Source organism: Psittacula echo (genome assembly GCF_963264785.1).
Source record: "Psittacula echo genome assembly, chromosome: 5".
Taxonomy (NCBI): Eukaryota; Metazoa; Chordata; class Aves; order Psittaciformes; family Psittacidae; genus Psittacula; species Psittacula echo.
The window spans coordinates 82,891,305-82,917,493 of record NC_137739.1 but is presented as its reverse complement, the minus strand read 5'-3'; the positions used below and the strand labels follow the sequence as shown (position 1 = coordinate 82,917,493).

The window sequence follows — 26,189 nt, the reverse complement described above, 5'->3', positions numbered from 1 at the left end:
TCCTCATGCCTGGGATGCAAACAAAGTCCCTCATACACCACTAGAAAAACATGATGTAAATAGAATTTGGTACAAAAAATGCCTGGAAGACCCATTAGCTTTGGAGTAACTCCACTTTCCTGAGGGATGAGACAGGAGCTAAGAGGAGGGCGAAGATGGAGGAAACCCAACTCATCATGCATGGCTCTGTTGTCGGCTTTGCAGAGGAGCAAATGCTCCGTTATACTTTACATGCAAACGGCATCCCTTTGGGTAGCGAGTTACCCAAAACTGGAAAATTGTTTTTTCAACCATTCCAGCAGAACTTTCCAAAGGACAGCAGGGAGTGCATCACCATCCCCTATTGAGCAGGAAGGGATATGCCTGCAAGGGTCCCTCCGAGTTATAAGGTGTGTTTCAGGCTGAATAGTCAACAAATAAGACAGAGGTAGAAGGGAGAAGCTGAGGAGCCTGTAAGTGTATCTGGAAGCAGAAACAAGCCAGCTTGCTCTACGAGGAGCAAGATATCAGGACTGGCAGCGCAGTGGTCACAGGGCAGCATTTCCCAAATTACACTGATCCACATCCTGTCCCCTAGTGACTCTTACCAATTTGTGCTCTTCCTCCTCCCAGCTGCGGCTGTTCCTGAGCTACAATCACAGTGCAGATCCCTGTTCCTTCTGCACCGAGCTTTCCTCACTGAGCTTTGTGTGCCTCCTCCACTGGGAAATGCTGTTAAAGGAAATACTTCAGGAATATGGGAATAAAGCAAGATACAGCCCTAGGCAGACAAAGCTATCTACAAACAGAAGAGGAGGCAGCAAAGAGCAGATATACAGTGGTGGGAAAGCACACAAAAGAAAGGGGAGAAGGCATGGAAATAACGCTGCATTTGCACAGTGAGTATTAGTATCCTGAAGTTAAGACTTAAACAGCTCTAGGTGAAAACCCTCCTGCAGTAACCACTTTATCTCCGTAGAACAGGATCTAGTGGCTAAATGAGGAGGACAACAGACTTTGACCACTGATAGAAAGAGAAAACAGCTTTCAGGGTAATTAATCTCCCCTTGATTTAGATAAGGTGGACTCCAATTGATAACACAATAATTAAAAACAGATATTAAAAGAATTCTGAAGGCACCATGAAACCAAGGAACCAAGCCATTTGTAAGGAGTGGTTTAAGCGTTTGTGTGCCAGGGACAGCACAGTTAACTACAGCCAAACAGAGGAATTCGAGCACAGTGTGATGCAAGTCCTTGTCTGATATACATGATTTTGAAGAGGAGTTGAGAGGACACTGGAGTGCTCTACTTTTATAACATCATAATCCTACATGCTGGCTTTCACAACCAGTCTGTGCTGGGCAAGGACAAGCTTTTCCCTCACTTCTTTGATGCATCAGTTGGCTTGGGACTTTTCCCCCTCCCGGCGTTTTCCTTGGTTTTGCCATTCTCTAGGGTACTGATGATGAACCACATGTAGAGAGAACATGTAAGGCAAACCGCTTGGGTGCTCATAATGGTACATTTTACCAGCGGTCTGGCTGGAATGTCCGGTCCACAAGCTTGAGGGTTAAATTCAGCATCCTTTTCCCCTGTCTCCAACTACCCTGCAGTATTTCTTAAGAAAAGGTAATGGTTTCAATCACTTTTGCTTTCTGCAAAACTGCCACTGCAGTTTTTGGTCTTAAAGACTCAACTTTGTCACTGCTTGGTTAAGACTCTATGACCATGTGTGGCAGCAGGAAGAACGCGTGTTCTGGGGACCCTTCTGACCTAGACATCCCATGTAGGCTGAACTACAAAAATGTGTGTGAGCGTGGGACAAAACAGCACCTTTTAGTCCCAACTTGTCAGATGACCTAAGAAAATTATCACTTCTGTCTTCAACAGTAGTATTAAGCAGTGAACTGTATTTAACAGCTTTGTAGTAATTGATGAGTAAAATGCTGTAATCAAATAGCAGGAATACCCAGCATGCCCAACATCCCCCAAACATACCAACATCTAGTTCACCATTCCAGCTTAAAACACAAACTCAGTTCATTCAATATTCTCTTTCTGCCACTAGCAAATACCTTGAGGTATTGCAGGAAAGTGACTTTCTGCCATTAATCCCTAAGACAGGCACACAAAATGCACTTGTAGTGAAAAGCTGCTCAGACTGAAACTTTGAAGAACAAACCTTCAACGTGCATGTCCATTTTACTCACTTCAACATAAGCATTTCCCAGTGTTGATCACAAAACTACCTCCACTTCCTTCAAATAATTCCCCATCTTTATCTTTCTAGCAGTGATTCCTTCTTCAAATCAAGAAATCAGAACAGCCATTGCATGAATTCTTCCTAATTCCTTGATTAATATCACAGAATCCCAGTTCTTCTATGATGCACAGTACAAACAATGAATCTGTTTAACTATTTACAGAAACTGAACTGGGTATGATCTAGCAGTTCATCCACTTCACTGCTGCATTAAATCTTCCTCAACTTTTGAGCCTGACACAAGCTTCACAAGCACTACTTTTGTCACAACTTGTGATGCCATTTGGTATTTCTTTTGAAGACTAAATGACTTTAAATCTACTCTTACATTATCAGTTTTTAAAATAGCAATAATTTAATCTGCCAAAAGAACAGCATGCAGCAGTACATATTACATATTTGCAATGTTTTTACCTTACCAATTCTTTTTTTCTCTCCACTTTGGATTACAAATTGATGCAACTGTCCAGCAGCTTGAAAATCAAGACTGCACACAAAGAAGTCACTTCTACTCCCACTAAAAAAAACAGGGGAAAACAAAAGACCTGTAGAGAATGATGTCCCAAAACGGTCAACTGTATTGAATTCAACCACTGCAGTTCAAGTACTGTGTAATTACACATCTTACACTTGCTTCTGTTTTCTTGTAATGGGCTGCACACCTACTCCAAAACACAAGACAATTGGTGAATACAGACATTTGATAAGGATACAACTGTACCTGAAAGGTTACTAACATGATACCTGGAAGAATGTAGACACTAGAGCATTATAGTGAGCAGCACACATTTCCAGCTGCGTTTCCAGATGCGCACCCTCCGTGCTCTCTTCCCTAATCCTCTCATTCACACAGCTACATGCATAAAAAACGCAAAGACACCGATTTACATAAAATTATCTCACTCCATTTTATTTAAGATTTTCTTCTCCAGTTAGTAAAAGAAAGATGTGTCTCTCTTTATACATATGTACAAGTTCAGTTATAAAAATAGACAGCACATTCAAAGAGAAAAAAAGGCTTGGCATTTGTCTGATTCCCTCTAAATATCATATATACATGTGAATAAGAGGGGAAGGGGGAAGTCTTCATGAGTTAATTAAACATCACCTCCCCCTCAATTATCCCCTGCAAATCTGCTTAAAAATCAATCTAAACTCAGTTCTGCTATTTTCAGGTGTGCAAATTAGAGGCAGAGCCAACAGGAAGCACTTGCTCCACACTGTAGGACGCCAGGCAAAGGATCTGGGGTTGGAAAAAAATTATAATAATAAAAATAATAATGAAAACAAAAAAAAAGTAATCTTCCACTGTCACAGCCCAGACCTGCAACTCAACTCGCTTCTCTCTTAAGGGATGAAAGTGCCCCGGCAGAACAGCCTTTTCATTCAATGTGTCAGACAGAAGGACTGCCCCACACCTAAATCTCAGTGCAATGCAGACAACACTTACAGCAAAGCAGGGGGCTACGGGGGGAGCTGTGCATTGAGAATGGAGAAGGAGCAACCAGAGACTGAGAACACAGATGGGCACTGGAAGCGCTGCCTTCTGTCAGCCTCATGGAGCACAGCTACCGGTACCTGCACACTATGGTGAACTCAACCAAGCTGGTACGTGTGATGATCACAAAGATGAAGGGAAAACACACTGGAAGAATAGTCAGGATGGCTGGGATGAGAGATTTTTTCCCAGGGTTTGGCTGGAAGGGGGAATGGCACAGTTCTCTATCTCTTTCTGTTGCTCCCCATGCAGCACTGCAAGCTGCAGAACCACACTCTGCTATGGCTCGGTGAGAAGAGCAGCAGCAAACTCTTCCTTGGCACTTCAGCTCTCCATCTTCTTGACATTTGTACAAATAGAACCTTATTTTGTTTCTAAGCTTTCATCAAGAGTTCTGCACACCTCAAAAGTGAGAGGAACCATTTTGAACACAAGCGTTTGTGCTGATAACCCTGAAATGCAAACCAAACCACTGGCAGCTTCTACTCTGTGAAGAAGAGGCAGTGCTGCTGCTCTTACCAGGCCTCCCAGTCTCCTCTGTATTCTGCAGTTCTGAGCCTTCTCCTGACAAATGGTACTGAAAAGACACCACTCCCTGCAAACCCCCTGAGACACCTTCCATTGCATTTTGAACTTTTAAAGAACCCAGAGGCCCATGCTAGAAGAATACAAGATTTTTTTAATCACACATCATCTTCAGCTTAGCCCTCAGTTACCCCTGCAGTGTACACACCAACCAGCTGCCAGCATGGAATCATCTTGCAACTCTACAGGATACTGCAGGGGTTCAGATACCAATTTCGTAAGATAAAACGAATGCTGGGTTCCACCTCAAGCTACAAGAGAGAAAGTACACTGGTGTGACTTCAAGCACACACAGAGCTGCAGGATATTGCATGGAGGAGCCAGATGCTTTCTTGGGAATCTGTGCCAGATGCATCAGTAAAACACAAACTGACACTCTCCCAGTTACCCCAGACTCCTCTCTCTCCTTCTCGCAGTGTCTGCAAAGATAGTTTTTTGGAATACAAATAATCAAAGTGCTCACATAAACCACCCACTCCAATTGTGCTTTGATTTTCTTTTCACACACGTGCTGGACAGCAACAAGGCATTCGTTTGCATGCCTTCAACTGGCAGGGTGGTCTACTCTGAAAGCCAACACAGTTCAGACAAGCTTTGGGGGTTCAATATTACTACCGACCACCTGAGGTGTGGGCACCTTTGCTTTGCTTCCGAATTGGAGTTTCTGATATGAGACTGCTGGTCAGGTTTAAGCTTTTGGGGGTCCCACACACACTGTTTCCTTTGCTCAAAGGGGAACTCAAAGGAGAAGAGGCGCTTGAAGGTCCAAAATCTGCAAGTCCAGAAGGCCGAATAATTGCTGTTTGCAGAGGGCTATTTGCGGACATGCCTAGCAATGAAAAAGAGAATCAAATTCCATGTGAGCATATTATTCCACTTATGATTCTCCCAACAACAAACAACAGACTACCTGTCAGCCCTAAGACCACCATGTATACGTGATTTATGAGAGTTTAATGAAGAGGGAAGTCCTTAAGATATAAACCATCTTGCAGCTATACCCTGTGCCACCTTCAGCTGCTGTAAAGCTGAAGCTCCATCACCATGAGGCAATGGAACCTCATGCTGTAACTTCAATGTAACAGCAGTGAAGGAAAGCCACAGCCATACCCATGGGATAAACATCACTACCCAATCTGTCTGGAAGAAAAACATTTGGTATGAGGTAATTCAAGGGGCAGACGAAACTTCTGCAGGACTAGCCTCTCAAGGTCATCTGTGGTGAAACTGGCTATCCACTCACACCACTGCCATGTCGCATTGTGTATTGCCTGGATCTCAGAATATAATGGACAGGCAATACCAACAATACAATGTTTTTTATCTATGTTTTGACAGGCTGTAAACAACAATCACCCCAAGTCATGTGGTTGGTTCTGCTGCTTCCCCTTCCCCACATACCTTTTGAGACACTGTACCCATATGCTGCGTACGCAGCTGCCGAGGCTGCTGCTGCTCCTGCTTTGGCTCCTGCCATTGCAGCTGCACTTCCCGCTATTGACTTTCGGCTTCTGCCTTTCCCTGTGCCACCTTTTGAGCCGCCGCTTGAACCTTTAGGACGACCCCGACTTCGATTTGATTGGCCTCTCCCAGTGAGAGGAGTATCTTGCATTGAAACACCTTAACAACAAAAGAATGTTATAACAGTAACTGCTATAGTATTTCAGGTGACTCACAATGAATACAGCATCATAACTACCTGCCATTGACATTAGTACTGCTCCTATCAACTGATATTTTTCATTTACATTAACAGGAACACTGTTAGCAAGCAGTGATCGCATGAAAAGAAAGTATGTTTACATACTTCACTTTGTATGTATACAGAACTTCACTCTTCATTAACCACATTCTTACAAATTCCAAGTACTTATCATTATTATGAATCCAATCCACAAATAGGTGGAGAATTCTGGGTTCTACTTCAGGATGAAGCACTTTCTTACTTGAAGACAGATAGGAAGTTTCTTCCATTTGCTATCTGTACAGAAACTTGCCAAAAACTATGGCTCTACTCATGTCAGTGTAGAAAAATATGGTAGTTAAAAACATCCACCATTATTTAAAATTACAGCTGCTCCAATCACCCACTGGAAATAGCGAACTAATTATTAGCTCAGCAGCAAATTCAACAAAAAGCTTAAAGATTAATAGTTCTGTGGCTGTCTGTAATTTGGTAGTATGAACATAATGGAAGGAGAGCCCTCCGTAACACAGGAACAAAGGACAACACTTTTAAGAGTAACTAACACAGAAGAGAGGAAAGCATGGTGAATGAGACTATAAACACATTTCCTATCTAATCAGAAGTAATTTCTTAATGAAGAGGCAATTTTTTCCCCAAAATCTTGCCAACTATGCATATACTCTGGTTAAAACACAGAAAATGTATCACCTAGCCATACTAAGTCAAGAGTACTGACCATTCACGGTATCTGAAACAGAGCCAGTAATGGAAGCAGGAGAGTTTGTTGCCCTTGATTGAGGTGCTGAAGAAGCTGGATCATCCACAATCACAAGCATATCACTACTGCTCTCATCGGGAGGGATAGAGCCCATATGTAATTCACTGCTGATGGATATCTAAATATGACAGAGAACAAAGCCGTTAGCTTCTCAGGTTAGGCAAGGGCATGGTACAATAATAAGATGATCTTTAAAAGACATACAATCACAAGTAATTAACTGGTACTTCTGTTCTCTCTCATTTTCTCTATGTGAGGCTATATAATCTGCCTAATCACACCACACCCTCTATTTACATGCTGAGCAGCAGTAAAGACCTCCAGGAGCTACATCATTCCAATTCATGAAAGTACATGTTAAGAAGCAGGAGGCTAATAGGCTCATCAGAGGTTTAAGAATATTGCTGTTCAACTGTGTACCTTCAACTGCAACAGAGAAAGAGATAGGATTTTAAGATAGGATTGTAAGAGGTAGGATTCTTAACCTACCACTACTGCTAAATAAAAAATCTTGGTCAATAAGGGAACAATACAACTTAGGAATGTTAACCAACATGGTATAGAACAAAATGTATTTGCTGCCTAAACCAGTCTGCAATTCTTTACAAAAGATGAAGTAAAATAAGATGTGTGCCACTGAGAATTTACAATTTAAATTCCAGAGGAAAAAAACCCCACAGTAATTCAGAATCAGAAGCAAAGAAGGCAGCAGAGGAGACGTAGATGAGACTATAGCAAGGAGTACTTGCAAAGAAGCTGAACATCAAGCAGCTATTTGAGAGATACTGTTTAGTTCAGGAGCAGACAGACACTGTTCTTGCTATGGAAGGTGTTCGTATGGGAGAAGGCACATGGTTATAAATGTGAGCATGACAAAGGCAGGAAAAAAGGCAGAAAAAAGTAGGAAGTTTCCAGGACTGCAGGCGGTGCAGGCAGGAATGGAAAATTTTCAGCAGCTGAAAGGAAGGAGTCAGGGCATGAACTCACTGTAAGAAAAGGCGGGCAGAGAGTGAATGAAGAGGGGAATAATGGAATGTCCAATAACATGAGGTGCTGTAAGACAACTTACTAGCAGCTGTTATGTTTTCAGTATATTTTTTTCATTTCCATGGTTCACCTTTAAGACATTTCACTTCCCCACATACTCAAAGTTCTACACTAGCTAAAATAACAGAAAGTGAGAATCCTACAGGATGTAAGGCCACAACCGAGACAGAATATGTTTAAAGCAGCAGTGAGTCTTACCTCACTGAAAGGGCTGGGCATGGCAGAGTCTACACTAATGAAGGAGTCATCCCCATCAGCAGACAGGTTGGAGTTATCAGCTGAGGGAACAAATGGGATCACAAGGTTCATGCCCTCTTTCTTTCTTTTCCCATCTAATTCATCTTCCTTCTTCTTCTGAAATAAGTAAAGCAATACCAGGAATGAAAAAAGACAGTAAAACAGAAGAAAGAGAATAAGCAACCCAAAATCTCAACATCTAATGCAGTATTATAACTGAAAGAATGCCATGTCCAGAATTTCCCAAAACAAGTTTCTGAAGGTCACAGTAACAGATGCCTTAAAGGCTCCTTCTTTAGATTTAAGTAGGGGGTGTTTTTCTGTCATCCCCCCCCTTCCTATAATAGCTAGAATGATAGAGACTTACTTTGATTTCCATTACCTTTCGGAGTGAGCCTGAAATTCTTTACCATTACACAACCAATTCTAATGATCTTTTTAAAACAAACTGACCTTCCTTTTTTCCACAGAAGCCACACGGCTATATGGGTTTTATCTGTGTCTGATGCTTCATGTGGTGCTTTTTGTCCTTGCAGAACAAAATCTGGAGTAAGTCACCATTTTATGTGCCATAGAATGATCAGTGGATCACTTTGGTTTTTCATGCATGAGTCCTCAAATTGTTTGTAAATTACTGGTAATCACTAGTGTTGGTTGGGTATGCCGTATTTCCTTAGTTTTCAAGTTGCTAATGATTAAAATACAGATCACTATGCATTATGTGTTTTGTAATATCCCTCTTCTGCAGAAGGAAGTGCCACAGATTGATGTTCAGTGGTGAAGGGAAGAAAGCTTTACTCTAATATTAGACTGCCTTTGCATAAAATGTTTCCAAACCACGTAATAGTGAGTCTGAAGCTCTTCTGGCTCTATCACTGACACAGGCAACCTCTTCACATCAAAGTACCTTTTCGGCGTATTTTTCCCTTTTACGTTTACGTTCCTTCACACGATTTGTTTCCTCTTGCTGTCGCTTCTCTTCTTGGCGCTGACGCACTGTCAGAAAAGAAATACAAAGTTGTTCACCACCGTGAAGATATTGCATATCCTTTTGTGAATCTTACAAGAAATTCCAGTTCTAACAGAACTGTGAATTTAAGTCAGCTGTATTAAAACTAAACACACTGAAAACGATACTGTATTAAAACTATTTGCATCCAGATTACTAAAAAGTCTTACAGTGAAATCCTTCTTTCAAGCAACATAAAAGCATCTATACAGCTTCAAAGGTATGATAAAATACAGCATTTTTACTAGTACTATTCTTGTCATGACCTACATAATTCTTGTTAAAGCTCTGTCATTCAGGAACAATGTAATGATCCTGAATGAGTGCCAATAAAAACTTTATCACATCATCATGTCTCTCTTGCACAACTTCATCTTTCAGCTCAGCAGTGATATGAAACCAGCTTGTACTAACAAGAGTTGGCAATACAAGAAGAGCCAGGAAACAGAAGTTGTTATCAGCAATACATGTGTTTGTAGAGATAAAAACACAGATTTCATAAGCTAATGAAGTGGAAGATGAGGAAAATGCTGCAACATGATTTTCACATACATTTCTTTTCTAGTTCCTCGTCATCCAGCAGAAGACTGACCACTTCTTTTGGCTTCAAGGTGTCAGGTTTGAAATTGCCACCTGAAATCACCATTCGCTGGATCTAGAAGGGAAAAAAAAGGAGAAAAAAAGGAAAAATTACTCAAAACAGCCATGAACCATTCTCACTACCCTTCACTGAAAGCCAGCCAAAAAAAGGTGCCAGGGCATCTGTGTAAGTCACAATTGACTCAAATTCTCTTTCATACCAAAGTTAGTAGCAAAATTTCAGGGAAGATTTATTAAAAGTATAATTAAGAGTATAAAATATGAGAAACAACCAAGCTAGAAAGCAGAAAAATGCCATCCCTTGTGCAAAGTTTCACTTCTTCTAAAGCACTAAATGCACTAAACAACAAATTATAATAGTATTAATATATATATACTATATATAATATATATATAATATATATAATATATATATAATATATATATACTATATATTATATATACTATATATATATATATATACACACTGAACATAAAGAAAAAAAACCCTGCAATATTCCTGTCAGGTCTACATTATCAGTTCAATTTTTCAAGTATCTGCACAGAGATCATGCAGATCACATTCTTAAAGGGTACAACATTTTTAGCCACCTTGACTGAAAGCTAAATCTCATATTGAATCAGTGTCTCAGTTTAAGGAATTCATTCAACCTCTATTACTGCAACGACATACATAAAGAAACCCCAAAGAGCTGTAACTTAACAAAGGAGAACAAGCTTCAGTGTAAGCAAATTGTGATGATTTGGATCACCAGCAAAAAGACTATGCTTTTATTTCCAGGTTGGTGTTAGGTGACTCTAGTGCAGTATCCTAGAGAAAATGGGTAAGTTCCAACAAGGTAAATGTGAATGCATTCAGCAGGAGATGCTTCAGTTGCTGCAGCACCATGACCAGAATTTAATTAAAGACAAAAGCTAAAAGAAATCTCATGTAGACAAAATATCTTCATGCTGTATACAGTATACCTGCTGCTACCAAAGAAAGTAAATCCACTTCAATTTTTCTTGCCAATAAAGATTCACAAGGTTTCAGGTTTCTAATACACTTACTGCTTGATGCTGCAAGACACTGAGCTCTTCTGGCAACCCTCCCACCTCAAATGATTTTCACTTGATTACCTTCCAAATTTCTTTAAAAAATCAGCTGGGATGTAACGGTTTAACATGAGAGGAATCAGGAGCCCTGACACAGCAAAGGTAGAAGGCTCTAGTCTTAAAGAAGCCCATGTTGTTTCATTGCATCATAAGAAATAGCTTCACGAAGTCATACTGTGAATGATTAGCTTCTTCCTAGTTCATATAATGCAGCTGCAGTTCTGCTGTGTTAGGGTTTGTTTATGTGAACAAAAACTTCTGGCTTCTCTTTTGTCTCCCTACAGATACTTTTTCTGTTTCTTTACTCATTTTGGTACCATTTCTGTAACTTCTTCTTCCAGACAATTTCTTATTCCTACCTCACTCTTTTCCTTAGCCCTTTGTAAGATGCGCTCCTCAATGGTGCCTTTACATATCAACCTGTACACAGTGACTTGTTTGGTCTGACCCAGCCTGTGTGCCCGGTCCATGGCTTGCTGGTCTACTGTTGGGTTCCAATCGCTGTCATAGAAAATTACCTGCAAAACAACACCAGAACAGAAAGGATTAAATAAACCTACACATTTACAGCCCCATAAATAAATGAAAATCCAATATCCTGATAAAATATACATCTCACAGAATTATCCCCTCTCTGCAGGCTGTATTAACTGAGATTTGCCCAGTCCTATAAAGTCTTTTCCACTGCATTTCAGATAAATTCAAACTAATTGACACTGTAAATGTTTCAACTTCCATAGGATGTCTTCAAAATCTTCTTGAACAAATCTGCTTCAGAGGCACAAAATTCCTATATTTGCCACCACATTAAATCACTGTCATGTAATTAATTATAGGCTTGCCACACCATGAACCCATTTTAATGTTACTTTCCTTAAAAAAAAAAGCCCATCAAATTAGAATTTCACACAAAAGTAATACTCCAATTTATTTTTCTTTCAAACCTGGATAAAGTCTGGTCTAGCACTTCTGGTGCTTTTACTATAAAAAAATGAAATGCCGCCTTGCATCCACATTGCCCTGTCATTCCAACAGTACTTTATACACAGGAAGCACACAACCCAAAACCGTTTAAAAATAAATCTGGACAGCAAAGTATTGAGAAAGCTACAAAAACACAGAACTTGTGTTTTTGTAACAGCAATGCTCATTTGAGGAGCCTGCAGGAGCATGCCTGTGCTTCCATCTGTTTATTTCCTCTGTTGAAGCAACTTCGAGACAACTTTTCAGGTCTGAAAATGCTACAGATACTTGCTTGCTTCTGATTTCTTGTGACAGGAAGATATGATGGGGTATTTTTGAAAAAGAATTATGCAGTATTTTTGATTCAGAGTTCTTTGGCTTTGTGGGGCTAAGGACTACAGGCTGTCCTGGGGTCAAATCTGCATGCACACAAGGTATTGGGTTAGAAGCACAAGAATAGCTGTTACTGCAAAGACAAAATGGGTCATGTAAGTCAATATTCCTTCCCTAGTGATTAGTGACAGCTGCTCCAGAATGCAAATCCTTGTAATTCCCCTAAATCAGCATGCCTTTACACCTCGAATGAGTAAGGGGGGGGAGAAATTTATCCTTCCCTAGTAGCTGATATTCAACTACAAAATACATTGTACTTTTAGAGGCATTGCTTCATTCTTCTGTGTACAAGAAAAAGCATAACCCATACCTGTCCTACTGATTCCTTTGCAGCTGAACCTTAGAGCCAACAGTCACACATGAAACAGCACTCACTGTATGAAAATGTCAGGTGCATCTGTAGACCCCTTCAGTCATCCCTCCTTTCTAGACTCTGGTACTAAAGTATGCGTGGAGAAGGAAGATACTTCCAAATACAACCCAAAACTGTGTACCATGAGTCCAGTATTCTACAACTTTATCATCAACGTAATACTATATTGTAATTATGATCAAAGTAAGCAAGGTTATGCAATTTCATGATGTGGATGGCTGCACTGAAAATACTGAGCAGCATGGCTAAGAGTGCTGACTTTCATACAGAAAGACCAATTTTCCTACATAAAAAGTGAGGCTAGTAGGCAGGACATGAGCAGTTTGGGAGGAATGGTGGTTGTAGGCATATGAGGCAGGAAAAGCAAAGAAATATTTATACTGAAAACTATATACTATATATATAAATACTGGAGTATTGTGTACAGTTCTGGTGTCCTCAACATAAAAAGGACATGGAACTGTTGGAACAAGTCCAGAGGAGGCCACGAGGATGATCAGGGACTGGAGCACCTCCCATATGAAGACAAGCTGAGAAAGTTGGGGCTGTTCAGCCTGGAGAAGAGAAGGCTGCGTGGAGACCTCAGAGCAGCCTTCCAGTGTCTGAAGGGGGCCTATAAGGATGCTGGGGAGGGATTCTTCATTAGGGACTGCAGTGACAGGACAAGGGGTAATGGGTTAAACCATAAACAGGGGACGTTTAGATTGGATATAAGGAGGAAGTTCTTTACTGTAAGGGTGGTGAGGCACTGGAATGGGTTGCCCAGGGAAGCTGTGAATGTTCCATCCCTGGCGGCGTTCAAGGCCAGGTTGGACAGAGCCTTGGGTGACATGGTTTAGTGTGAGGTGTCCCTGCCTATGGCAGGGGGGCTGGAAATAGATGATCTTAAGGTCCTTTCCAACCCTAACTCTTCTATGATTCTATGATCTTTTAATTCTGTATTACTTTACCAAACTTCACTTACCGTATCTGCAGCTGTAAGGTTAATGCCCAAGCCTCCAGCTCTTGTGCTTAACAGGAACACAAAAATATCATTCCTATAGAGGAAAAAGATTTATATTGTGAGTGATAAACAAGAAATAATCACAGAAGTAAATTTTTTGGCCCACATAAAGTGATCAGGGCTCTTTCTATTACTTGAACACTTCAGAACATTATGTGCTGTTCATTCATGTTCAAGTGAAAAAAAACGTATGAATGAGAGAAGTTAATCTACAAATCAGGACTGCTGGAACAGGCAAATATCCAATTTGCAACAGCATCTTATTAATCTCTATCAAAACAAACCAGGGCTTATCTTGCCTGAAACGGAAATTCAGATTTCATATGGACAAAGAACAATTCATTGTTTCACTGAACTGACCACTGTTGAAAAAATCTCGCCTGAACAATGCTCAATTGATAAAGAAAGATAAATAAATGTTGAAACTGTGTAGATGCATGTTTTGTTCTAAATAGGGTGCTTTGAACAGAACAAACCAGGAGAGAGGTCTCTACAAAGGATGACCAAGTACTATTGAAAATCAAGTGGTAACAGTGAAATCAGGATTTCCACAAAGGTTGTGAACCTCACTAGTGCTACTGGGGAGTCAGCAGTATTTAAAATTGTTAACCATAACCAGAACAACCAAATATATCTGTGAACAGGTTGACACTAACAAAGCAGATGGTACTAGTAAGAAGTCCAAAGACACTGACATACTGTGCCTCAGCAGTGACAGAGCAAGGCCCTCTGCTTAAGAGAAGACACTCTGCAATGCCACGTCCTTTTGGTACCAGACTGTCCATATGCATATGGTAGTCCAAAATCTAACAGTACAAAACTCCACCGTGACCTATGGACAGCTGGGAGGAATTGTAGCTGAGCTGTCAATCTCTAGACCTCATCTTGCACGTACAAAGCCAAAGCAGGTGCCTGCTCACAGTGTAGTTAATCCTTGGCCAGGAAATCTTTTCAATCTCATAATAATAGTGAAATGTGCAATACAGGCAGTCACCTGTGAAATCCTTCTGGAAATGCCGTATGTGAAGGAAAGAAAGTGGACAGTGCTATAGACTAGGGGAACAAATTATCATTCCATAGCTACATATTTTCTGCACCTTGCTAGGATATCCTGCAGGATAGTTTAGTCTCAGTCAGGCTTTTTTTCCTGGACATATTTCTCATCAGTAAATCATGTATAAGAGGAACTTAACTAACATTTTAATAGGCATCTTTGTTTAGACTGGCTGACCTGTATTTCAAAGGGACTTCCTGCTGAAATGATTATTTTTCTTCACTTGTTCTATTCATTAATAAAAACACATTCTGTTCACTAATAAAAATAAATTTCTTCACTTCTTTTGGTTAAAGGACCTTACAGGAAGAAGGGTCAGGATTCCAGGAGGAACCTCTTTCTGACATCTGGAAACAGGCAGAAAAATACTGCATGGTCCTCTCGCTTCAGGTATTTGGCACACACTCTTTCCAAGCTTTACTGCTCTGAGGAGTTCACTACAAGACTCATCATTGCAACACAGTCCTTAAGATCTTTAAGCCTGAAAGGCTGTATACAGCTTCTCTCCTATCTTCAGCTATGATACCTTGGGACCACGAACACAAGGACTATTCTCTAGTCTAAAATGTTGCTTTCACCCTACAACAACCAACCATCTATGAACCTAACTCCTCTGAAAAAGAGAAGTTCTTAAAAGCTCACATCAACATCCAGGGAGGATAACCCTACTGTGAACTACCATACCAAAGTGACATCCTGTCAAGCCACATCCCATGATTAAATGAAAACTTAATAACCATAAACTCAATCATTATAAATAATGTGCCTTAGTGGAGACAAAGTTATACTAAACTATATTAACTTCTAATAACATGATTACACACTTTTCTTTCTTGATGTGCTCATAAATGGACTGCAAGCATCCATTTTGGCTTACTAAATGAAAAGGTTTATAGCGTATCTTACTCTCTAATAAAATCCCCATTTTATCACTTGTATATTAGTTCAAGGTCTCTTAATAAAACATGCTTGAATGGTTTGTTTTGCAGAAAAATAGGTCATTTTCAAAGCTCTAGCATATGTGAGATTTTCAATCTCATCTTCACAGTGTCAACTGTCAGGGTATATAATAACCAAAGAACATCTGCCTTTCTCCTGAGCTTCTTTATAAGCAATAGCATATTTGGAATGGCAAGAAGCACAGTAGAGGGGTACACTGAAATTGCTTCCAGTACTGGTTCACTGATGACAAAATCCTAAACATCAATACCACTGACTACTGGTCAGCAAATCTCCTAGAAACTGCTTCACCTAAGAGGCCCGTTTGATATCAGGAAAGATAATTTAAGTGCAAATTTAATCTATTTCCATTACATCTAATACCAGCTCTGTATGTACACACAATTTAGCACACGTTGTACAATACATTACCTGTTCTGAAAATCTGCTACCATGTCCCTTCGTTCAGAAATCTTTGAAGAACCATCCAATCTCATGTAAGTATGTTTTCTATAAACCATGTATTCCTGTGAAGGACACACAGCAGAAAGATAGAGTTGTTCTTGAAACTACTCAATCTTCCAGAAAAACCCAATAAAACCAGAATTGCTAATTGAAAAAAATATCCCCTAAATTTCATCAACATCAAATATTCATGCAGAAATATGATCTGACCCCTTGTCACATGAACATAATGTGATTCTCACTGAAATTGTGGACAATTTCACACAGGAGAAATCAAACACATTGAGAAAAAACAAGCATAAGCTTAAAAAGTATGAAATACACATCTATATGAAATAACATTACTTTATCCCTTTCTGTTGAAAGAAGGTAATTTTCCTCTTTGTATTTGTATGTGCCATTTTCTAATGGCTGAATTAAGCAGCAGTTCTTCAGCTGAAGGCAAATCAAATAAAGATGGTTTTATAACTCTGTAAACAAGGTTTTGGGATCTCTGCCCTGCATAGATTAGGTTAGTATGATACCACAGCACTTACACTGACACAGTTCAAAGAAATAGGACATATTCTGTCCTTTCATATTCAAGTAGGCAGAGGAGATGTATTTTGATCTCTCAGGTCGTATAGCTATGTCCTGGGTTCAGCAGTAGCAGTAATTTTTCTCCTTCTTAGTAGCTGGTGCAGTGCTACTGTATCTACTGCTATATAACTTTTGGAAGGATTTTCTTGCAAACTGAGTCCTCACTTGATTTTTAGCTTGCTTAACTCCAGCTTCTGTTACATGGGTGGGAAGGAAGAAAAACTTGCTAGGTGGCTTATCCAACAAATAAAGTTGAGCATTTAGGAGGTCAAATAGCAAAATAGTGTACTCCCAAGCCTTTAAACGGAATGCTAACAGAAAACACTGATTCCTTTTTCAGATCCAACCAAAACCTCAAACTTTGCTGTCTTCCACAAAAGCCCAGAGAAATAAAGGTATTTCTTTCTAAGCACTGTAAGTATTACCAATAGGAAACCAAATAAATAGTTCTCCTACAAATGTCTCTTCAGACCAGCCCTTTATCGGTATGGTTGCTAATCTAATATTCTTTTTTTTTTCCCTTCTGAGGCAGACTGGCTGTATTTAAATAACAAGTAATGACTTAATTCCTATTTTCCTTCCTATTGTATGTGCCAGAGAACTTCTATCAAACTTTTGCACAGGATTAAGATGATAGAAGGAAACAGTAAAATCTGTGAAATTACAAGCAACACAAACAACATAAAGTTATTGACTGTTCTCCCGCTTCCTTCCAATGAAAGGGCACATGAGCATCATATGAAAACAGAAGGAAGCTGTTTAAAACCAGCAGAAGAGGATAACTGAGCTATGCAACCCCTCTTGTACATTTTCCCCATAGCATCTGCTGTTGTACACTGCCAGAAGCGTAACACTAGACTGGACCTTAGATCTAACTTTGTATGGCAGCTCTTATTTTTTCATATTAATGCATTTACTGTATAACCTTCAGTATAATTTTATGTCAGGTTTGCTGCATCCAAATGATAGTATTTTCTCCAAAACACTGTTGCCAAATTTGCATCTTCAGAATTTGTCTTCTGAGGAGGCTACAGCTCTCCTACCTCCAGCAAGTCAATCATCCGTGTCATCTGGGAGTAGATGAGAACTCTGTGTCCTTGAGATTTCAGCCGTGTCAATAGAAGATCAAGAGCATGAAGTTTTCCACTGTCAGTGATCAGACTCTCTTTGTCTAAAAGAAATGGATGTAAAGCAGGTAACTAATAAAGCCAGAACAGCTACATGCAACAAGCTAACTTCTAAGTTTTCCCAGCACTTCACTGCATTATAATCCCTAAAGTAATGAGCTGTGATCAAAGAAACTGCAACGCCCCTTCTGGCTGACATTACAATCACACTGCTAACAATAACTTCTGTTTGCTAAGATGGGAGTATATGAATATACCCACATGGCAAAATTTCATCACAGATTGATCTCCTCACGAATACAGACTCAATCCTTTTTTGGACAGCCATTTCCCTCAACTAAGGATTCTGACCACATCAACAAGCACAATATGCCTTGACAGTTTAAGAATTTTTTTCCACTTCTCATGTTAAAACGCTGTCCTTTGGACATTTGCTGCTACCTGCTGAGCTTTGTATTCACTCTCAAAAGATCTAGTTTTGAGATCAAACCCCTCACTGATATAGAAAGCAAAGAACAGGAACAGTTCTCTAGGGTGGTGAGGCACTGGAATGGGTTGCCCAGGAAAGCTGTGAATGCTCCATCCCTGGTGGTGTTCAAGGCCAGCTTGGACAGAGCCTTGGGTAACATGGTTTAGTGTGAGGTGTCCCTGCCCAAGGCAGGGGGGTTGGAACTGGATGATCTTAAGGTCCTTTCCAACCCTAACGATTCTATGATTCACAGCACTGCCTTAACTCTTCTTTTTCCTCCCTGCCCTCTGCCTTTAGGAAAAAAAGAAAAAATAAAGATTGCCATCTGAAAACATTTCTTAAGTCTCTTCAGATTTCATACTTCATGTCCTCTCTGTTTCAGCACTGCTCATGAAGTATTTTTCAGGAAGGAGATCTTCCTGTTTGTACATTCTGTACATAAACTTCAGTAAACAATACACTACTGCTGAAAGAGGATAAAGAGACATTTTCTTCCAAAAAATTATCAGTTGGAAAGGCCACTGATGATTCTTTATTCTTTGGGATGTCTGATTTTAGGTTTACAGCCAAAACGGAAAGTTGACAACTGCAGATGGTGCAGGCTAGTACAGAACCCAAATATTTTCAACATGTCTAGCAGGTAACACTTCCGCACACTTCTTGTTGCACAGAATGAATTAACTCACAGGCTGAAGAAAATCCAGCTTCTGGAAGGCAATTAACTGCCTTGCACAATATTCCAGCTACATTAAAAAGGTATACATAAAAATTAAATCATTCGTCTGAACATTTTCCTACAGCTAAAACCAGTGGAACAGAGGAGTACAGATCACACAACAGTGCTCCTAAGAAGATCTTATCAGCATGGCAGGCAATACAGTCCATGAGTACCCAAGTGCAGTGATGTGGCACAGAGGGCTAAGTTTGATCCTTGCAGGTGCAACAAGGGCTTTGGTAAGAAAAGCAGGAATGTAGATGTTGTTCTATATTTAATTCAAGAGGTCATTTTGAAATAATATGCCCAGGTATAATACACCTTTCAGACAGGTTGTAAAAACCAGAAAGCATTCAGGAAAAGTCCCCACTATTCCATTGTGTTAAAAAGCTTTTCCTGCAGTAAGGGAATTCAGTAACTTGGTTTGTTTCAATTTTTCAAAGGGCAAATGGCAATACTCAAGGTTCTTCTGTTGGACAAAGGCTTTAAACAACTGAAGAGAACTGTATACCAGCAGAGAAGGGCACAGTATCCAGTGACTTATTAAAACTGTAAAAGCAAGGCAAACTTCCCTCTTAATCCTTCTAACAGTGAAGAAAAACTAGTCAGAAAACACTTTTATCCAAAAGCATGGGAGACTCTTCATCATTTTAATATTTCAATCAATATTTCTTTGAAAAATCTCCTTTAGCTTAAATAAAAATAATGGACTTGATGCTGGAACCAGTGGGATCTACATTAGACATCAGAATAAGGAACCAACAATACTCCTTTCCGAAATTCAAAAAACTGAGATGTCAATAATGCTTAAAATTATCAGCTCTTTTATTTGCACTGTAAGTCAATGCTGTGAACTCTTTCTCCTTTGGTAAAATTCAGACCCATGCTCCTGCAATTCACTAGCTAAGAATCCAAGACAAGAGAGTTCTGCTCTTTCTTGCTTGTTTGCCTACCCAGACAGTCACTATTTTTCCTCCAGTTTGCTCTCCCTTCTGAGGGTGATCTTGTTGCCTTGCCAGGAGCAAGTGCCATCTCTTTGATTGAATCATTAGCAACCACCTCAGGGAATCCATCAACTCAGGAGCTAAGCCAAAGAGATACTGTAAAGAAAACTCTAGACCACAGCTCTGGATGGTATTTGTTCCAACTGCAACATATTTCTAATGACACACTCATCTCTAGAGAGAACTCAATTACATACTATTAACTATTGTTAACAGTCTCATGAATTCTTCTAAAGAAAAACAAGCTTAGAACTTAGGCAATTAAGTAAAAATGGAAATTACTTGCAGTTGTTTGGTTTTAAAATACCAAAAAACCTCCAGAAGTCTGTGCAATAGCAACGGTTACTCTATACAAAATGTTATTCTTTCCTTTAAATCCATGAAGCCATGGCATTCTTTTATTGTAATTGGTCAGCTTGCTGTTTCAGAATGAATTAAATTGAGTGAAGCAACATGGAAAGTCTAGATATACATGACAAACTAATATGATTATTAACCAAAAGCCATCTGACTGGAAGGAAATGGAGAACAAACAGGGTCTGTCCAAGTGTCAGCCTTGACTAGCTCAGATTAACATATTAGCAAGCTTCCGAAAGCAAAACGCTCCTGGTGTCTCTCACACAGGCATAAATAGGTAGAATTAAGTTTTGGTAACTGGAAACGATGAGTGTCCTTTGCTGCTGGCTCCTTAGGTCTCCATTGTGTAAGCTACTATTTTTAAATAGCAATAAAATACAAATTACAAGTAAAGAACTTATTTGCAGATGGTCTTAGAGTCTGAAAAGTTACCAACTTATTAACAGCTCATAATTTCTCCAATATCTTAGTGTCAGAGCAGACTGCACTGGTGAGAAAGTTGCAGGGTTTGGCTTTTTTTTTATGGTTGGAAAGCAAAACAGAACTAACAACAACAACAAAAAAGATTTATTGTCTCTGGAAGAGAAAACCATTTGACTTTAACCTGGCATCTCTAAATGTGCTATCTTGATATCATTGTGTTTTGTAAGATCAAACAGTTTTGCATGCTTAAAGCCTGCCACCTAGTGCTTCAAAGGACAAATTCTGGGAAGTGGTAAGAGAAAATGTACTTTATTCATGCCATCTTCAGGAAACACTATTGAGTATTCAAAAAAGAAAGTGTCTTCTACCTCTAGTTTCTCTCTATTTCTCATTCCCTTGTATCTTGGAGGACAAAAAAGGTGGTTTACTTCTATTTTTACATGGTATTTCCGAAATTTGCAATTCCACATTTTCCATTTTTAATGATTGGTGAAAAATTCCAATTACAATGTCTTTGGATATATATATATTTAATGTTGGTTTTTAATAGCATCAAAAGAGCTTTTGAAACTTTAAGCCAGTCAGGAGACAGAGGTCCTGGACCGCACGTGAAAAAACTCTCCCTAGGATGCAGATTTTGGGTTCTTCAATAGTGCATCAAATAAACAAGAAAAGAGAACCAGATCAAAAAGAAAGTAAGTGTCAACTGATATTGTTTAGCTTTCAGTCTGAAATAAAAAGTCCCTGCCTCCAGTTATGCAGGGATATGGACATAAATTATCTATGTGGGGATGCAGTGGGATCCTATGGCCTGGGAAGAACAGTCACAAATGATAATGACTCAAAATAACCCTTGTCAGGAGCTCTGGCTGATTACTGTAGCTGGGCTCAGTGCTCTCTGGAGAATGAGAAAAAGTGCCTCTGGGCATGAAAATGCAGAGGAAAGAGAGATAAAGTCTGGGTTCCAGTTGACACCCCTGGTTCCCCTCCCGACAGTCTGCACGGCACAATGGGGTCAGTGAGGAGCTAGCTGACTCTCACAGTAAACAGCCAGTGAGGCCGGTGCTTTTTATCGATGCTAAAAGGACTCAGACACTTCCTGCCATTTAATCCAGGACCATTTTTCTTTCAAAGAACAGGAAAAGCCTCAAGAGATTCCCACAGTGATCGCAGCTGAGCCTGCTGCCAGGGTACTGGGAACACCAAGACTGGGAGAGAATAGATGAGGGTTAGGAGAGAGATATCCCCTGGTTCTTCTTGCCACCCATTTACTGCAGACCTTCACACCACCCATTCCATTTGACACTTGCTAGACTTCATCTTTGTAAATGGTTCCTTCAGTGTATCAGTTGTTTTCTGTAATGCACTGTGCATGCTTCTGCACACATAAACACAGCTGTAGGCAGTGGTATGTGCCCTTTCCCTTCAGATTAAGTTTAGGTTTGAATGCTACCTTCGACCTAACTAAAACACAGCTGTATGAAACTACTCTTCTTTAAATTCACATGCAGTTCCAACATCTCCTAAATGCGGGCAGCTTTACCTACACACTCATCCCAACCATCAAAGTCATTAGCTTAAATGGAAGTCTTCTGAAGAGAATGCAGCCCTCTCTCAATGCTACATCTGATACTTTTCTTCATTTCTCTATGCATGCATCCACCTTAATTGATCCCTTCACTATTTCCCTCCTTTCTGCTACAGCAATTCACTTCCTGTTCCCAAATAATGGGTAATTCAATGAATTCCTGAAAAAACTATAAAGTCATCAACTGTCGCTTAACACTATAGTCTAGTGAGAGCTCATGAAAAATCGTTTCTCCATTACATAGGTACAAACATGCACGTGCTTCAAAAGACTCCAAGTACTTATGAGGTACCTTCTTAAACCGGACTGTAGCAAGCAAAAGGCCATTTTCCTTCTACTGTACTAACTTCCCCTGCCAAACATCCTTGACCCAAAAGGGTCTGGGAATAACTTAGCATCTGGCAGTGTAAGCTGTTTTTCCTCTTGGCTATCTCTCAGATCTCTAGTACTTTCTGCAGAACTCTGCTCACTGCTCAGGACCATCTTCTGACAGCCAGAATGTGTCTGCCCCATGGAATTCAATGCAGTATTGGCAATCAAATTCTAGCAAACCTTGGATTACTTTAGTCTAATTCTAGGAAAAAAAAAAGAAGTATATTTACAATTACACTGGTAAATTTTCCCCGCTCTACCAGGAAATATGAGTAAGTCCTCTTTATTCCAACTGAAACTCTGTAAATCCCACACCCCATGCCTTGTTGCCCAGGCCAATTTCCTCTAACTTGGTCCCCAAACCCATCCTTCCCACTGTACACTGCTACAAGTAATTTTTATCTTTTCACTAGGAGGACCAACAAAAGATCTTTTAGGTCAATACAAAGGCCTTCCAACACACTAAGAGGTAAGACATGATTGTTACTTTTCCTGCAATCTTCCTATCTCCAACCTCAAAACAGTATTTGGTTGTGAGAAAAGACTGTGCTTCAGTAAGCAAATCTCTCTCTTTACAGTCATTTGGGGGCTAACATGCAAGGAGGGGTTTGTAAGCATTAGAAAAGTTTATGTGAGGCTTTTTCAATATCCATGGACAGCTTTACTGCAGATAGAGGATGTGAAATCATGGTGTGTTTTAAGATACCAGGGTTAACTTTCACTCAGGAGGAAAAACAAACACATAAACACACAACCATCCCCTCATAAAGCCCATAACCAAGTATAATTACCACCGAAGAACAGATGTCCTTATTTATCTCATCTCTGTTCCATGACAACCTCCAAACTTACCTGGTATCCTGATAAAAGACCAGCCGTTCTGAGGCCGGATCCCTAACAGCCCTCCTGGATACTCTGGGAAGAACTGAGAGGATTGCTTCAGCCAGTCAGCTGCTAGCTCAGGGGCTCCATTGAGTACACACTGCTTTGCTTCCAGACAACCTCCTTCCTTCAGTGCCCTGCGCTCGTATTCTGCACTTCGGTCATTGCAGTAGAACTCCAGTGGCACAGCTGTTACCTACAAGTAAAATAATCATCAATATTCTTGTTCAGATTTCCCCTCATCCCCAAATCCCCAGTTCAGGTACCTTCCCACAGGATCAAATGTTAAGAGTTAAAGAGTTACTGACATGTACAAATGGAAAACAATATTAAGCTGGGCTTAAAATAAACAAAGATGCAACATCTCCCCACCGCACATAAAGTCCTGTGAACAATGAGGCACAGACTGTTGCCTTTTGATAAACAATGCCTCATGCCAACTGCCACACAACTGATAGAAAAGCTGAGAGGAAAAAGAAGAGTATCCTTGCTGCACCTTTCATTTTTGCCCTTCACAATCAAGTATTTACCTAGCAGATATGAGACTTACCTATCGTCCTTAACAGAAACTCATGTGATAATTTAATATTTGGAAGAAACATAAATTAGAAAGGAAAACAAATGAACAGGGAAACAGCCCTATTTTGGAACAGCACATTTCTTGGGCTTGACAGCTGATCTGAACAGAAACGGGCCACAGGAACAGTGCCAGTGAGCACAGGGTGATCTTTTTCTTCTGGCCATTCTCCGAATTCCTTGCCCTATTACCTGCTTTAGTATATACAACCCAGCTGCACAGACCATTGTTGCAAACACAGCAACTCTGATTTCATGCCATGTGAGCTATTCTGGAATGGCTCCATCATCACTTTAACTCCCTCTGCTCTGCCACATCCACCCAAAGCTGTACAGAAAGCAGAAGGTCCATGTTAGCCAGACAGCTGTATGCCAACGACTGTAATGTCCTCAGGTAAGGAGTCTGTTCTAGCAGACAGGGATGTCCTTTGTACAATCCAGAGCTTTCTCTTACCTCACCCATAGCAGGGCAAGGGACAACTTAAAGATACTTCAGTAATAAAAACCAAAAGCAGAAGTGAGCCATGGTACACACCACAACAGCCTGGGTTTTAGTTTTGATACTTCACCAGGAGTTAAACCACATGATCCAAGCAAATACAAGTAGAACACTCTCACACAACTATAAATACACAACAATTCACTTATCCAGCACAAGAATCATTCCAATAAAATGCGGATCACCAACTTCTTTCTATTTTTCCTGAATATAAATATGGTTTGGGCCAACATTCTTGTGTGTTTAGAAATCTATTTATAAGCAAGTTTAGACAAGAAAGCTGGCAGAAACTTTCACACAGTACCTAGAGGCTTAATAATGTGTTGAAACTCATCTAAAATGCATCTAAACTTTAATATTAGACAAATTAACCTTACAGTATGGGCTAATAACAGAGCAGTTACAAACTTGCAATGCTTCGTAGGTTTCTTCACCAACATGGAAAGCAAATGTATCATTATTTTAGAAGTCACTGTTGCTTTGATTTCAAAAGTAAAATAGGGAAAAAAGAAGTCCATGTAAATTCATGTAAGTTAAAAATATTGTCATGAATCCTAACAGTGTGCAAATGACATTACCTATGGGAGTATGAAAAAGCAATGTGACAAATGAAAATGAACGCAGGGGAAATCAAGCTTGCAAAAGTTTTCACATTACAAAACAGGAAGTGGATCTGTGTTGGAAAAAATAGCATGGGGGTCTTCAGGATTCGGTAGGGAACAGTAAGCAGTGGAGTTTCTGCACAATTGAGTAGTGGTGGAAATTAGTGCGATACTGGAACAACTGAAACATTAACCATGAAAAGAAGTATCTTTTTATTGCAGATTAAAAGCTTTCACATATTTGGAAGGGTTTTAATTTTTTGTTCCAGCTTACTCTATCATGACATAATTCAATGCTGCATACTAAGAATAATAGATATGTAGCATTATATCATGCAAATGAAGGTATTTTAATGACTTAACTAAATGATAAGCAATAAAATAGTTTAAATATCACCAGTTTTAAATACTGTACTTCAGAACCGTAAGGTGAAGGGAGCAACCCACACCTCAGGACATACTGCCTAATACCTTAGATGCTGGCTGCACCTCTCTGAATATTTACCAGCTAACCCTAAGTAAAAGGTATTGAACAAGATCTTCTGGCTGGAAGCTGTGGTCCAGTCCTGTTTTACAGGAGCTCTGTGGAATAGATTCATCTCACAGAGACTTCTCTTTGCAAGAGCCAAACAATTGTTTAAACAGATTCATTAGCACAATTATAGCACATATTGAAATAAAACTATAAAAGCAGACAAAATCTTGGCAATAATGGTAAAGTCACTGCTTTGCAAAAAGCCAAGAGCTGTTTTTAAACCAGTCTGGCTTATGGTTCTATACATACAGCCACCTGAAACACTGCAAGAGGAACAGTCTGTGCTAACACTTTGTACGTATTTCCATCACTCAAAATAGACTTTTAGGGTTGATGCTATCTTGTACTGCCACCTGCAGTCAAAGCATAGGACTGATTTTTGGGGGAGATAGCAAAATCTCTCAATTCAAAATGCAATCCCAGCTCTCTCAGGCCTGTCTCCATAGCAGAAGTGCTCCATCCCTCTGAGCATCTTCGTGGCCTCCTCTGG

At 39.9% G+C, this 26,189-nt stretch overlaps 1 protein-coding gene across 2 annotated transcripts in view; it reads right to left on the bottom strand.

Annotated features, from left to right (window-relative positions):
* Positions 1-2,820: 2,820 nt before the first annotated feature.
* Positions 2,821-26,189, bottom strand: part of INO80 (INO80 complex ATPase subunit) — a 65,189-nt gene continuing 41,820 nt past the window's right edge. Inside the window, exons 26-36 of one of the 2 annotated variants that reach the window (XM_080617680.1) lie at positions 23,458-23,683; positions 17,594-17,721; positions 15,939-16,033; positions 13,475-13,547; positions 11,141-11,299; positions 9,639-9,741; positions 8,985-9,073; positions 8,039-8,194; positions 6,752-6,911; positions 5,730-5,948; positions 2,821-5,157 (exon numbers count right to left, since the gene is read on the bottom strand). In XM_080617680.1, the coding sequence (XP_080473806.1) occupies positions 4,940-5,157; positions 5,730-5,948; positions 6,752-6,911; positions 8,039-8,194; positions 8,985-9,073; positions 9,639-9,741; positions 11,141-11,299; positions 13,475-13,547; positions 15,939-16,033; positions 17,594-17,721; positions 23,458-23,683 (1,626 nt within the window). In that variant the 3' untranslated portion in view covers positions 2,821-4,939. The remainder of the gene's footprint in view (positions 5,158-5,729; positions 5,949-6,751; positions 6,912-8,038; positions 8,195-8,984; positions 9,074-9,638; positions 9,742-11,140; positions 11,300-13,474; positions 13,548-15,938; positions 16,034-17,593; positions 17,722-23,457; positions 23,684-26,189) is intronic. The other variant, XM_080617681.1, reaches the window with a different exon arrangement.